The following is a 13,635-nucleotide window of genomic DNA, read 5'->3' on the forward strand; positions in this document are numbered from 1 at the left end:
AAGTTTGCGCCCGATAGTACACTAGTCCAACAACCGTTGTGCATTCGGCACAGGAAGCAAAATGAGCGCTTCCGATGGGCTTTAAAAGTTTGCGCCCTGTAAAATCCGCGAAAGCTGACCAGAAACGGGTTCCATCACCACAAGCCACATACCACCGAAGTGCGTGTCTAAGACGGCCGGCGGGAACGGCACACTGATGGGGTATGCCTCTAGAAGGTCGGAAATCGGGGGTCCCATTGACTAGAAAGTATTGTCCTACATAGGGTACTACTATCCTCAATGGATACAAATTGGAACAAATTAAATTTGCGCCCATGTGTACTGGGCGTCTAATGACACATGAAGCTGATTAAGGCTGTGAAGAAACAACAAAATGCCCGGTACACACACTGCTACTGTACCCAGTGCACGCACCTCTGAAACTTACATAAGACACTTGCAAGCTCTCCAGCAAGTTGTGCTCAACACCATCCACCTCGAGCAGAATGACGGAATTAGAACATGCCGCCATCCGAATCACCACCACTAGTCGAACGTTTGAAGGTCATGAAGATAGTGTTTTGGAAGCCGCAATCTTCCCCGATAGACGCCGTATGGTGACAGCCTCGTTTGACAAGACGCTGTGTCTGTGGGACTTAGAAGACAGTGTTGTATTGAAGATAATGAAGGGGCATCGCTTCAACGTATACACAGTAGCAGTATCAAGAGACGGGAAATTTATCGCAAGCGGTGATGGTGGAGGAGAGCTCATCGCCTGGAACAGAGACGGCGAGCCTCTCACCGAACCCATCAAAGTCCACTCCAAAGAGATCTACTCGCTTGATTTTTCCCCAAACAGTACAGTGTTGGCAAGTGGCTCATTTGACACCACGACGGAACTGTGGAACACAAAAACATGGCAGGTGCAAGGAAATCCAATCAATTGTGGCGCTGGAATCACCTGCGTTCGGTATTCACCGGCACCATCTGGTGAACGTCTTGCCATCGCAACCAAGAAAGATATCCAAATATGGAATCCTGACAAGATGGAACGGATTACACAGTTCCAGGGTCACAATGGAGCATGGAATCGTTCACTCGCGTGGACTCCCGATGGCAAACAGCTTGTCTCAGCTGGTGCTAATTTCGATCCCACCATACGGATCTGGGATTCATCGACCTGGAAGCTAGTCGGTGAGCCCTGGAAAGGCCATACCGAAAGTGTCTACATGATTGCCTTGAATCCTACTGGCAGCCTTCTCGCGTCCGCATCTCACGACCACCAGGTTCGCCTTTGGCGACTTTCTGATCAACGAACCATCGCCATACTCAAGCACACCAATGTGGTGGATTGTGTCACTTTCTCCACGGATGGCAAACACATCCTGAGCGGAGGAGCGGATAGAATGATCTCAAAGTGGGCAGTACCTTTGCTGGAGGACATTATGAAGGACCAGGCATTAGATGTAAGATATTGCTCATTTCCGTCCCTTCTTCATCTCATGTTCTTCAAGGGTGCGTTACGGGAGGACACCCCGAAGGAACAAGTAGCAGATAATGTGAGTTTCCGTTCTTTGCTCGTCTCTTTGTATGTTGATCCTCAATCTTGATGCCAAGGCTCAACAGTCTGATTGCGAGGCATGTTTCTATCCTTCATTCTGACCACATGATCTGACCATGTGTAATACAGATTCTCGCCATCAACATCACAGCCCGCGACGCATGCATAACCGGGGACTTGCCCACTGCTGACAGGCTGTTAACACAAGATATCCGCGCCAATGGCAATGAATACAACTCTTATGCGACTCGCTCGTTTATAAAGGCGAGAAATTCAGACTGGGACCGTGCACTTGATGATGCGCTCAAAGTGAGATGCACCGTTCCGTCGTGACATTTTTAACACCGATTATATCGTGATGTAGAGCATCAGCATTCAGCCATCCTTGATGGGCTGTATCTCCAAGGGCATCGCCCACTGCGGAAAACGACAGTTCCAGGACGCAATGAAAACATTTGACCTCGCGTTCATGTACGTGGACGCAGACTTAAATAAAACTCGTCTTCTACTCTTGATTAAGGTACCTCAATTGTGTCTCATGTTTAAGCTACTTACAAGACAGCTGTCAGGCCATCGCCCTTTTCAATGCAGATCAACATGACGAGGCAATCTTGCGTGTCCACGAGCTAGCTACCACTCGTCCCAATCCGAATTCTCTTGCCTGTAGTATCGTGCAAGTGAGTACTCCTGACATAGTCAACTCCAGATTCATGCATCGATGCTGATTTTGCGAGTCTCGCGCTTCAGGCTTACCTACACGTTCAAGTGGGAATGAATGCATTAGACGACGCACGTCACATCGAAGCTGCCGACCACTTCACTTCCGCTGTCAACACCATTCGTTTCTCGTCTATGTCGGCCATCCATTCTAAATATGATGTCTTTGTGGTGGTAGGTTGATTGCAGTGCAACTGGAAATCATTTTTTTCACGGCCGACTGTGCTTTTTCTAGTTATTCGGGTGGGACCTCAAGTCCTTGTGGCAAACTGCACACCAGAATTGGTGCCATGCGCTCCTTCGGACAGGTAGACTTCCAGAAGCCATTAAAGCATACCGATACATGATGGATAGGGCTGATGAGGCTACGAAAGCACGCTGCCTTGATTGGTCGACAGGCAAGTCCTCGTGATGTCAACCGGTATACTTCTCAACCTCATTCCACTCAGCTTTCAAGCAAGATTGCAGCGTGCTCTATGCTGCCGCCGGAGTGACTGACCTCGCTGGGAGCGGAGATGATGCCCTCGCTGCGGGTAATCACGACAGGGCTGTCGAGCTTTACTCTGCGGCGATCGACCTCGATTTTGCAACCGATACCATATTTGCGAACCGCAGTCAGGCGAGGTCAGGAAAAATGCTGTGGGACGATGCACTCCTCGACGCGGAAAAGGTGCGATGACAGTTACCGTTTCCTATTCGACGCTCATTTGGTGATACGCAGGTGATCGAACTCAACCCGTCATCTTACTTTGGATATCAGTTGAAGCATGCGGTACTTCATGGCGCACGCCGATATGATGAAGCCATCGAGGCGTTCAAAATCATGTTCTCAAAGTTGGAAAATGCTCCCGACACGGAAGCACAAAGTACGCCCCTGAATAGCACATCCTCCAACATTGTTGACTCCTTCTCCAGACTTGCGCCAACAGTATGCTAGTCCATCCGAAGCAGGAGGTGCTATAGAAGAGATTATCAAGGTTCAACTTGATAACGCCCCGCATCGTCTAATCGACACCTCCACTGGTCACTTATGCAGTCGCGACGTACAGATCAATGCCTTCAAAATGAGCGCAGAGTACAAAGAACTTTTGTCATCCACAATTAAGCATGCAGACCTTCAAGTGGAGCGCATTCAAGGCGTTGTGGCGATGTACTTCCGTTATGCCATGCTATCGCATAGGTGGGGAGGGAAGGAGCCGTCGCTGCATGACATCCAGGGCAAGGTGGTATATGACTTGGATCCAGTTGGCGGGATCCCGAAGTTGCAGTCATTCTGTAGAACTGCTCGTGATATGGGGTATCGATGGGCATGGATTGATACCTGTTGCATCGACCAGACTAACAACGTCGAGGTCCAACAATCGGTCAACTCCATGTTTATCTGGTATCGTCACTCCGCACTTACGATCATCTACCTGTCGGATGTTCCACCTTCGTCGCAGCCTGGTGCACTCGCAAGTAGCGCTTGGAACACGCGAGGATGGACAGTTCAAGAATTCCTCGCCCCAAAATTTGTCCTGTTTTATCAGAAGGATTGGTCCCTATATCTCGACGATCGCTCTCCCAACCACAAGGATTCCCTTGCAATCATGCAGGAGATGGGAGTTGCGACGGGCATAGATGCGCAGGCCCTCATCGCCTTCCGTCCAGGGATGAGAGACGCACGAGAGAAACTGCAATGGGTGTCGGCCCGAGTTACCACGTGGCCGGAAGATATTGCATACTCATTGTTTGGTATCTTCGGCGTCAGACTACCTGTCATTTATGGCGAGAAGAAGCAAAACGCGCTTGGGAGACTTTTGCAAGAGGTCATAGCTCAGTCGGGTGACATCAGTGCCCTGGACTGGGTGGGAGAATCATCCGAATTCAATAGCTGTCTACCGGCTGACATTGCTTCATACAAAGCTCTACCATGCACCCTGCCATCTCTTTCCGAAGATGACATTCAGACGTCGATCTTTTCGCTCCAACGTGCCATGGCTGTAGATTCGGTTTTGAAACTTTACGCCCTACTTGACAGCCTGAACGCTCCTCGTTTCGCAAACTGCAGGCTGCATCTGCCTTGCATCGCATTTCGTGTGACAACAGTCAAACGCTGTCGCGCTCAAGACCAGGAGATATACGAAGTTAAAGCCGATGGGCTTCATGACCTGCTGATCACCACAGAGGACAAGCTGATTCAGTTCTCATCACCACGACCCACTAAGCAAACATTCTTGCTTGTTCGTCCGTGGAATCATTATCTTCTCGAGCTTCCTGACTTCGCGGAGCCGTCTGTCCTGGCAGAGCTGTCTGACGTTGCTGACGACACGGAGAGCGAGGAAGGTTATTGGTCTGCGCCCGGGTCTCCATTACAGGATTCGCCTGGCGAGTTCCCTGAAGCGCAGGAATCGGTTGATTCGGGATTGAGCGGTCGAGCATTGCGATTGGCTGCTTACCTTGAACAGCCTTTTAGCGCATTTTTGCTATCGCATCAACGCGGCGGAGAATACAAGAGAATTGCGTCAGATCATGATATTATTGCACAAGTCAAAGACCTTTCTTCTATGCAGGACATGGTCAGGACGCTAGAGATATTATAGCGGTATGCATTTTTGCTGTTATTTATATCCATAATCTAAGAGTGTGAATTTGACGTATGAGAGCAATACCTACGGAGTGTCCTCGAAGCTGATCTACAAGCAATAACACGACCGGCCACTTCCATGCTCTCCAGCCATGAACTGCCCTGCGGCTGACAGTTGCGAATTGGATGGATGAGGAACATAATCTTCATCACGAATCAAGTCATCGTCAGCATCATTGTGCTGCAAATGGATGTGTGAGACCTGGACTACAGCGAGAAAAATGCACCAGGTATACTAGACTCGGGGCAAGATGAACATTGAAAATTAGCGGCAATGCACGAGCGGTCCCTGTTATGTGCCTTACCTTTATACTCATAGGTGCTCGTTGTGAAGAATACGAGGATAAATTTTCCGTTTTCGATCACATTCGGGACCGACAAGAATATCGTGGTCGACACAGACAGCACGAACAGCTGTCATGACCTCTACTCCGCAAAGCACGTCAAAGTGACTATTCACAGCAACAAGCGCGAAGGACATCACCGTTTTCAGCAAACCATAATCATGAAGCAATCATTTCAGCATTGGGAAAAAGCTAAGGAAAGCAACATGTTCTTCAAAAATTGCAGATAGATACTGAGTCAAAACACATTTGCGACTACCGATGCCATGAATACCTAACTGCATTAAACACCATTGGAGCTGGGCAACACCAAGAAATACGAGAGCGCATCGACATTCGTCGCAAGACCACGAAAACCAAACGGGTTCTCGACCCACCAAATCGCTCATGTCAGCACGCATTCTGCGCAAGGATGTCACGTTTTACGAAACGATAATCCAAATTTGTTTAGTGTTGTGAACGACAAATGTTCAACGTCCTGAAGGACAAAGATGACGACAAGCTAATACTTACGCAATGTCAGCGAAAAGAAGACAGCGCAGTAGATAATAATCCTTTGAGTCTTTGACCACATGCACTACCAGTGGTTGTGAAAAACAATAGTGCCAGATCTACAGATCGGTACAAAAGCGGAACATTCAGTGCCGAATGAGGCTCACGGGGTATACACAATGACAGGGAAAAGAACAAACTACCCTCGCAAAAGCCCTCCTCTGGCGACTCGGGGACCCATCTCGAGTGATGTGCTACCCGGTCTTATGAAATTGCTGTTCACATGATCGTGGTTGGTTCGGGGTTCTCTTTCCTGCGTTACCTTTGTGCGCTTGGTTTGCCATAGTGCGACGCGTTTTAGGAACTCGTGGCTTAGACACAGCTTCCCCAAAAAACGTCTCCACAAAATGACGCATAACTATTTGGTGTCTAGAACCAGCTGCATTTAAGTAATACACAGACAAAGTCCCAAATCCATTCAAACCATGGTCCCAAATATTTGAGCGCCACGGGAGAACTTCTTGCTTACCTTTGATCACAGGCCCACTCAGTGACAGTCAAGAAACTCGAAGAGGCACTTGGTGAGAGGAGGTTGCTGCTGATTGATATGGCCGCTAAGACATTGATGAGTCCAATACTAGCAATGTCATATAGGTGGATAATAGTGTGGTTAACTTCGTATTATTTTGCCAAGTGTGCGTGTACATCGTGAGTCCGGCTAGAATGATCGGCGAAGATATATATCAAGAACTGTATTTTCAAAAGCGGGTGTTTCTCACGACATGGACCCAACACTGGAACCAGCATAAACACAGCGCATCTTGATAGTAAACAGCGGATGATCGATGATCGCTGGTCCCCGTTCAAAGGGTTCTCGCGACCGTCCAAGAACCCTGCCAGCATGACAATACAGAATTCCGTCCTCCTTGTGACCAGTGACAGTGGCACAGGCCCTAGTGCTGCCGCGGCCTGGTCCAGAACCACGGTTCGAACCGGACTTTTGGTCCGGTCCTCTGTGGTTGGGTCCATGGCCAGGCCCTTCCGAATTGTTCCAATTTAGTTCAGCCTTCCCGAACCGTTCCGAACTCTACCGGTATGACAATACGGAATTTCATCCTCAGGCTGTGACCCCGCCACATCATCTGTTTATGAAGTTAGCAAGCGTCTGAACATGAACACATGTAGCCTGCTTGGGGTCAGGTAGTTGGCGCAATTCGACGACAAAAAAAGTACAGGTAGATATAACAAATTCCAGATCTGTACGTACGAGTGTGAGGACGTTGAGACTTCTGTACTTGGATAGCAAATGTGAACTTGGATGGCAAGCATACGTACATGAACACATTGAAGCGTCTCGTCAAGGACGCTGCCACAAGGTATGCGAGAACTGGAACATCCACTCTATGCTGTCAATGATACTGATTAAGAAATTCAATCAAAAATGAAGATGTGAATTATTCAATGAAATTACCTCGCACTCCATGCTAAAAGCGCTTTCCTTGACGCGGGAGGTTTTTATTTGCACCTGAACACCTGTTTGTTAGCGCATATATCGTATCACAAATGTACACGCATACGCGTTTTTCCTTGGGCAGACCGCTATTCCACTCGTCGAAGCCAAGAGGAGTGTCTATGGCATTTGCATTTGCGTTCTCGACGAATGGCCCGCTGATATTCATGGTGAATCCTTGGTTGTACTTCAACTTCGCGACTGTGCCTTTGAGGCGGCTCGAAGCGCTGCGGTTGGATGCGGAGGAGATGACAGGCCGATAGTTCGTGACCTATGGGAAGAGGTTATTGAATCGATGAAGACACTTGTTTTTTGTGTATTGCTCACTGTTAAAACAGCTGGTGGACGCAAGCCAGGTAAGCATACAAAGCGCGTTAGACAACGAATGTGCGTCTTACGTGAACGGTGCCAGGTTCCCTATGCCCTCCTCACTGATCGTGGACATTAATGCGATGGGGTATGGTACAATGCCTGAAATAAAGAGCTTGCATATATCGCTGTCGATCGCGGTCACGATTGCGGCTGAACGACGGGTTGAGGAGTACGTACGTCTTGTCTGATTCTGTTGTGCTATAGACTTTCCACCCTGCAAATTCGTTTGCGACTGAGTCTTTTCCGGCAAGAGTGGTGTCAATTCTCCGATCGTACGTCCAAGATGAAGTAGGCGGTGGAGAGGGATGGACATGGAGGACTAGCTAATAGATGAAGAGAGCGAAGCTGGCCCTGGATTTATGCTTACATGGTTGCAGATTGCAAAAATATAGGTTTCGGGCCTCGTGTCCCGGGCGTCTAATCATACGTGAAGCAAGTTGAGGCTGTGAAGAAGCATAAAAGGGCCCGGTACACGCACCTCTGAAACTTAGATCAAGATACCCACAAGCTCTCCAGGAAGTTGTGCTCAACACCATCCACCTCCAGTAGAATGACTGAAGTGGAACAACCCGCCATTCGAATCACCACGGCTAGTCGAACATTTAAAGGCCATAAAGATAGTATCTTTGCAGCTGCAGTCTTCCCCGACAGAGGCCGTATGGTGACGGCCTCGGCAGACAAGACGCTTCGTCTGTGGGACTTAGAAGCCGGCGTTGTGTTGAAAAAAATGGAGGGGCATCACTTCGGTTTACGAAGACTTGCAGTGTCAAGAAACGGGCAATTAATAGCAAGTGGTGATGATGGTGGAGAACTCATTGCCTGGAACAGAGACGGCGAATCTCTCACCCAGCCCATCAAAGTCGACTCCAAACAGATATGGTGGCTTGATTTTTCCCCAGACAGCACATTGCTGGCGAGCGGCTCATGGGATACCACAGCAGAGCTCTGGAACACAAAAACATGGCAGGTACAAGGAGATCCAATCAATTGTGGTGCTGAAATCCGCTGCGTTCGGTATTCGCCGTCTGGTGAACATCTTGCCATCGCAACAAAGACAAATATTCAAATATGGAATCCAGGCAAGAGGGAATGAATCGCAAACTTTGAGGGTCACTCTGCGTACAATGGAGCATGGAATTTTACACTCACATGGACACCCGATGGCAAACAGCTTTTCTCGACTGGTAGTAATTCTGATCCAACCATACGGATTTGGGATTCATCGACCTGGATGCAGGTCGGTGAACCCTGGAAGGGCCATACCAGGTCTGTCAACATGATTGCCTTGAACCCTACTGGCACCCTTCTCGCGTCTGCATCTGAAGACCACCAGGTTCGCCTTTGGCGGCTTTTGGATGGAAGAACCATCGCCATATTCAAGCACACCAATGAGGTGGATTGTGTCACCTTCTCCATGAATGGCAAGCACATTCTCAGCGGAGGTGGGGGTAAAATGATTTTGAAGTGGGTAGTACCTTCGTCAGAGGACATTCTCAAGGACAAGGCATCGGATGTAAGTTTCTGTTCATTTTCCGTCCCTTCTTCATCTCATTTTCTTCAAGGATATGTTACAGGAGGGTGCCCCGAAGGAACAAGTGGCAGATAATGTGAGTTCCCATTCTTTGCCCGTCTTCTTGCATATTGATCCTCAATCTTCATGCCAAGGCTCGGCGGTCTGATTGCGAGGCATGTTTGCAGCTTCACTCTTACCACATAATCTGATCATGTGTGATGCAGATCCTCAGTATCAATACGACAGCCCGCGATGCATGCATAAGTGGCGACTTGCTCACTGCTGACAAGCTGTTGACGCAAGACATCGGCGCCGATGGCAACGACTACAACTCTTATGCGAGTCGCTCGTTTATAAAAGCAAGAAATTCAAACTGGGACTGCGCACTTGATGACGCGCTCGAAGTGAGATGCACTGTCCCATCACTACCTTTTTAACAGACTAACTTATATGGTGACATAGAGCATCAGTATTCAGCCATCCTTGATGGGCTGCATCTCCAAGGGCATCGCCCACTGGAAAACAACAGTTCCAAGACGCGACGAAAGCATTTGACCTCGCGTTCATGTACGTGGACGCAGATTTGAACAAAACTCGCGTTCTACTCTTGATTAAGGTACGTCAATTGTGTATCATGTACTAGCCACTTGCAAGACAGCTGTCAGGCTATCGCCCTTTTCAATGCAGATCAACATGACGAGGCAATTCTGCGCGTCCACGAGCTAGCTACCATTCGTCCCAATCCGAATTCTCTTGCCTGTGGTATCGTGGAAGTGAGTACTCCTGACATAGTCAACTCCAGATTCATGCGTCGATGCTGATCTTGCGAATCTCGCACTTCAGGCTTACCTACACGTTCAAGTGGGAATGAATGCATTAGACGACGCACGTCACAACGAAGCTGCTGACCACTTCATTTCCGCTGTCAACACCATTCGTTTTTCGTCCATGGCGGCCATCCATTCTAAATATGATGTCTTTGTGGTGGTAGGTTGATTGCAGTGCAACTGGAAAGCATTTTTTTCACGCCTGACTGCCTTTTCTAGTTATTCGGGTGGGACCTCAAGTCCTTGTGGCAAACTGCACACCAGAATTGGTGTCATGCGCTCCTTCGGGCAGGTAGACTTCCAGAAGCCATCAAAGCATACCGATACATGATGGATAGGGCTGATGAGGCTACGAAAGCACGCTGCCTTGATTGGTCGACTGGCAAGTCCTCGTGATGTCAACTGGATACACTCCTCAACCTCATCTTACTCAGCTTTCAAGCAAGATTGCAGCATGCTGTATGCTGCCGCTGGAGTGACTGACCTCGCTGGGAGCGGAGATGATGCCCTCGCTGCGGGTAATCACGACAGGGCTGTCGAGCTTTACTCTGCGGCGATCGACCTCGATTTTGCAACCGATACCATATTTGCGAACCGCAGTCAGGCGAGGTCAGGAAAAATGCTGTGGGACGACGCACTCCTCGACGCGGAAAAGGTGCGACGACAGCTACCGTCTCGTATCTGACGCTCATTTTGGTGATACGCAGGTGATCGAACTCAACCCGTCATCTTACTTTGGATATCAGTTGAAGCATGCGGTACTTCATGGCGCACACCGATATGATGAAGCCGTCGAGGCGTTCAAAATCATGCTCTCGAAGTTGGAAAATGCTCCCGACACGGAAACAACAAGTACGCCCCAAATAGCATGTCCTTCAACATTGTTGACTCTTTGTCCAGACCTGCGCCAACAGTATGTTAGTCCATCCGAAGCAGAAGAAACTGTTCGAGAGACTATCAAGGCTCAACTTGACGACGCCCCGCATCGTCTAATCAACACCTTTACTGGGCGCTTATGCAATCGCGAGGTACAGATCGATGCCTTCAGAATGAGTGCGGAGTACAAAGAACTTTTGTCATCCACAATGAGGCATGCAGACCTTCAAGCAGAGCGCATCCGAGACGTGGTGGCAATGTACTTCCGTTATGCCATGCTATCGCATAGGTGGGAAGGGACGGAGCCGTCGCTGCATGACATCCAGGGCAAGGTGGTATACGATTTGGATCCAGTTGGCGGGATCCCGAAGTTGCAGTCATTCTGTAAAACTGCTCGCGATATGGGGTATCGCTGGACATGGATCGACACCTGTTGCATCGACCAGACTAACAATGTCGAGGTCCAACAATCGGTCAACTCCATGTTTATCTGGTATCGCCACTCAGCACTTACCATCATCTACCTGTCGGATGTTCCACCTTCGTCGCAGCCTGGCGCACTCGCAAGTAGCATTTGGAACACGCGAGGATGGACAGTTCAAGACTTCCTCGCCCCAAAATTTGTCCTATTTTATCAGAAGGATTGGTCCTTATATCTCAATGATCGCTCTCCCAACCACAAGGATTCCCTTGCAATCATGCAGGAGATGGGAGATGCGACGGGCATAGATGCACAGGCCCTCGTCGCCTTCCGTCCAGGGATGAGAGACGCACGGGAGAAACTCCAATGGGTGTCGGCCCGTGTCACTACGTGGCCGGAAGATATTGCATACTCATTGTTTGGTATCTTCGACGTCAGACTACCTGTCATTTATGGCGAGAAGAAGCAAAATGCGCTTGGGAGGCTCTTGCAGGAGGTCGTAGCGCAGTCGGGTGACATCAGTGCCCTGGACTGGGTGGGCCAATCATCCGAATTCAATAGCTGTCTACCGGCAGACATTACTTCATATAAAGCTCCACCATACACCCTGCCATCTCTTTCCGAAGATGACATTCAGACGTCGATCTCCTCGCTCCGACATGTCGTCGCTCTAGATTTGGTCCTGAAACTTTATGCCCTGCTTGACAACCTGAACGCTCCACGTTTCGCAAACTGCAGAGTTCATCTACCTTGTATTGCATTTCGTGTCACAGCAGTCAAACGGAGTCGCGCGCAAGACCAGGAGATATACGAAGTTAAAGCCGATGGGCTTCATGACCTGCTGATCACCACGGAGGACAAGCTAAATCCATTCTCATCACTACGACCCACTATGCAGACACTCTTGCTTGTTCGTCCGTGGAATCGTTATCTCCTCGAGCTTCCTGATTTCGTGGAGCCGTCTGGCTTGGTAGAGTTGCCTGATGTGACTGACGACACAGAGAGCGAGGAAGGTTATTGGTCTGCGCCCGGGTCTCCATTACAGGATTCGCATGACGAGTTCCCTGAAGCACAGGAGTCGGTTGATTCAGAACTGAGCGATCGAGCCTTGCGATTGGCTGCTCGTCTTGGGCAGCCTTTTAGCGCATTTTTGCTAGCGCGCCAGCGCGGCGGAGAATACAAGAGAATCGCGTCAGATCATGATATTATTGCACAAGTCAAAGACCTTTCTTCTATTCTAGACATGGTCAAGACGCTAGAGATATTGTAGCGGTATGCATTTGTTATCTACAACAGTAATCCAAGAGTGTGAATTTGACGTATGAGACGAGCAATACCCAAGGAATATCCTCGAAGCTGATCTACAAGCAATCACACAACTGGCGACTTCCATGCCCTCTAGCCATGAGCTGCCCTGTGGCTATCGGTTGCGAATTGGATGGATAAGGAACATAATCTTCATCACGAATCAAGCCATCGTCAGCATCGTTGTGGTGCAAATGGATGTGTGAGACTTGGACTACAGCAAGAAAAATGTGCCAGGTATACTAGACTCGGGGTAAGATGAACATTGATAATTAGCGGCGATGCACGAGCGGTGCACAGGTAGTATAGGTGGGCTTTGAAGGTTATAGCAGATGATTGGTTGGTGGGTAGTCGAGACTGAAAACAGATGTAAGTTGGAAATGTGATGGCGATCGTTCTCGCGTGAATCTTTGTGTGAATGTCCGTGAGTAGTGACCTGCCGCGGCGGTGAGGGAGAGCAGTTAGAAGGCAGGGGCAATGTAACAGCCTGCTGCAAGGAGTCAAGTGCGAAGGAAACAAGAGATGGACGTGCATTCGAGGGATCACGAATGTTAGTATTCCGTAGAGGAGTCATATCTATGCGAGCAGTGGAAGGAAGGAATTTGGGACACAAAGTAGGTCGCTGTGAGTGTACTGTAGGTGATTAATATTATCTTGGGGACTGAGGGGCAAAAGATCTGACAGGCAAGATCACTCGTGATCGGACGTGTGATATCGATGCCAAAGGTGAAGCTATCGTGCACAAGTGATTGCCACTGCACGACTCGTCTTGTAAAAGGAAAGCCGAATCTGCGAGTTTTCGGTGCATCAACTTGAATACTTATGTTGCATTGTCGTCTATCTTGTCCTGCGAAAATAGCATCCGAGTCTGCGTGCACGGTATGTTGCAGATGTCAAAGAGCCGTATTGAAACAAAAGTGTTCCATATGGTAATCGACCTCCAGTATGGTCCAAAGCCAGGACCACCGCGCATCATGATGGCAAAGCAGTAGGCTTGAAGTTTGCGCCCGATGGTACACTAGTCCAACAACCGTTGTGCCTTCGGCACAGGAAGCAAAACGACCTGGGCTTTAAAAGTTTGCGTTCTGTAAA

The 13,635-nt window shown here is 49.0% G+C and overlaps 1 protein-coding gene across 1 annotated transcript; it reads right to left on the bottom strand.

Annotated features, from left to right (window-relative positions):
• Positions 1 to 6,927: 6,927 nt before the first annotated feature.
• On the bottom strand, positions 6,928 to 8,020 carry DFJ58DRAFT_913940 (uncharacterized protein). Its single transcript, XM_041395354.1, has 6 exons — positions 7,969 to 8,020; positions 7,779 to 7,920; positions 7,557 to 7,567; positions 7,297 to 7,500; positions 7,191 to 7,244; positions 6,928 to 7,137 (listed from the first exon to the last, which is right to left on the bottom strand). The coding sequence occupies exons 2-6, from the start codon at positions 7,912 to 7,914 to the stop codon at positions 7,129 to 7,131; spliced, it is 414 nt and encodes a 137-aa protein (XP_041244145.1). The 5' UTR covers positions 7,915 to 7,920; positions 7,969 to 8,020; the 3' UTR covers positions 6,928 to 7,128.
• Between the last annotated feature and the right edge of the window lie 5,615 nt (positions 8,021 to 13,635).

The sequence above is a fragment of the Suillus subalutaceus genome (genome assembly GCF_016647625.1).
Source record: "Suillus subalutaceus strain FC151 chromosome Unknown DFJ58scaffold_50, whole genome shotgun sequence".
NCBI lineage: Eukaryota > Fungi > Basidiomycota > Agaricomycetes > Boletales > Suillaceae > Suillus > Suillus subalutaceus.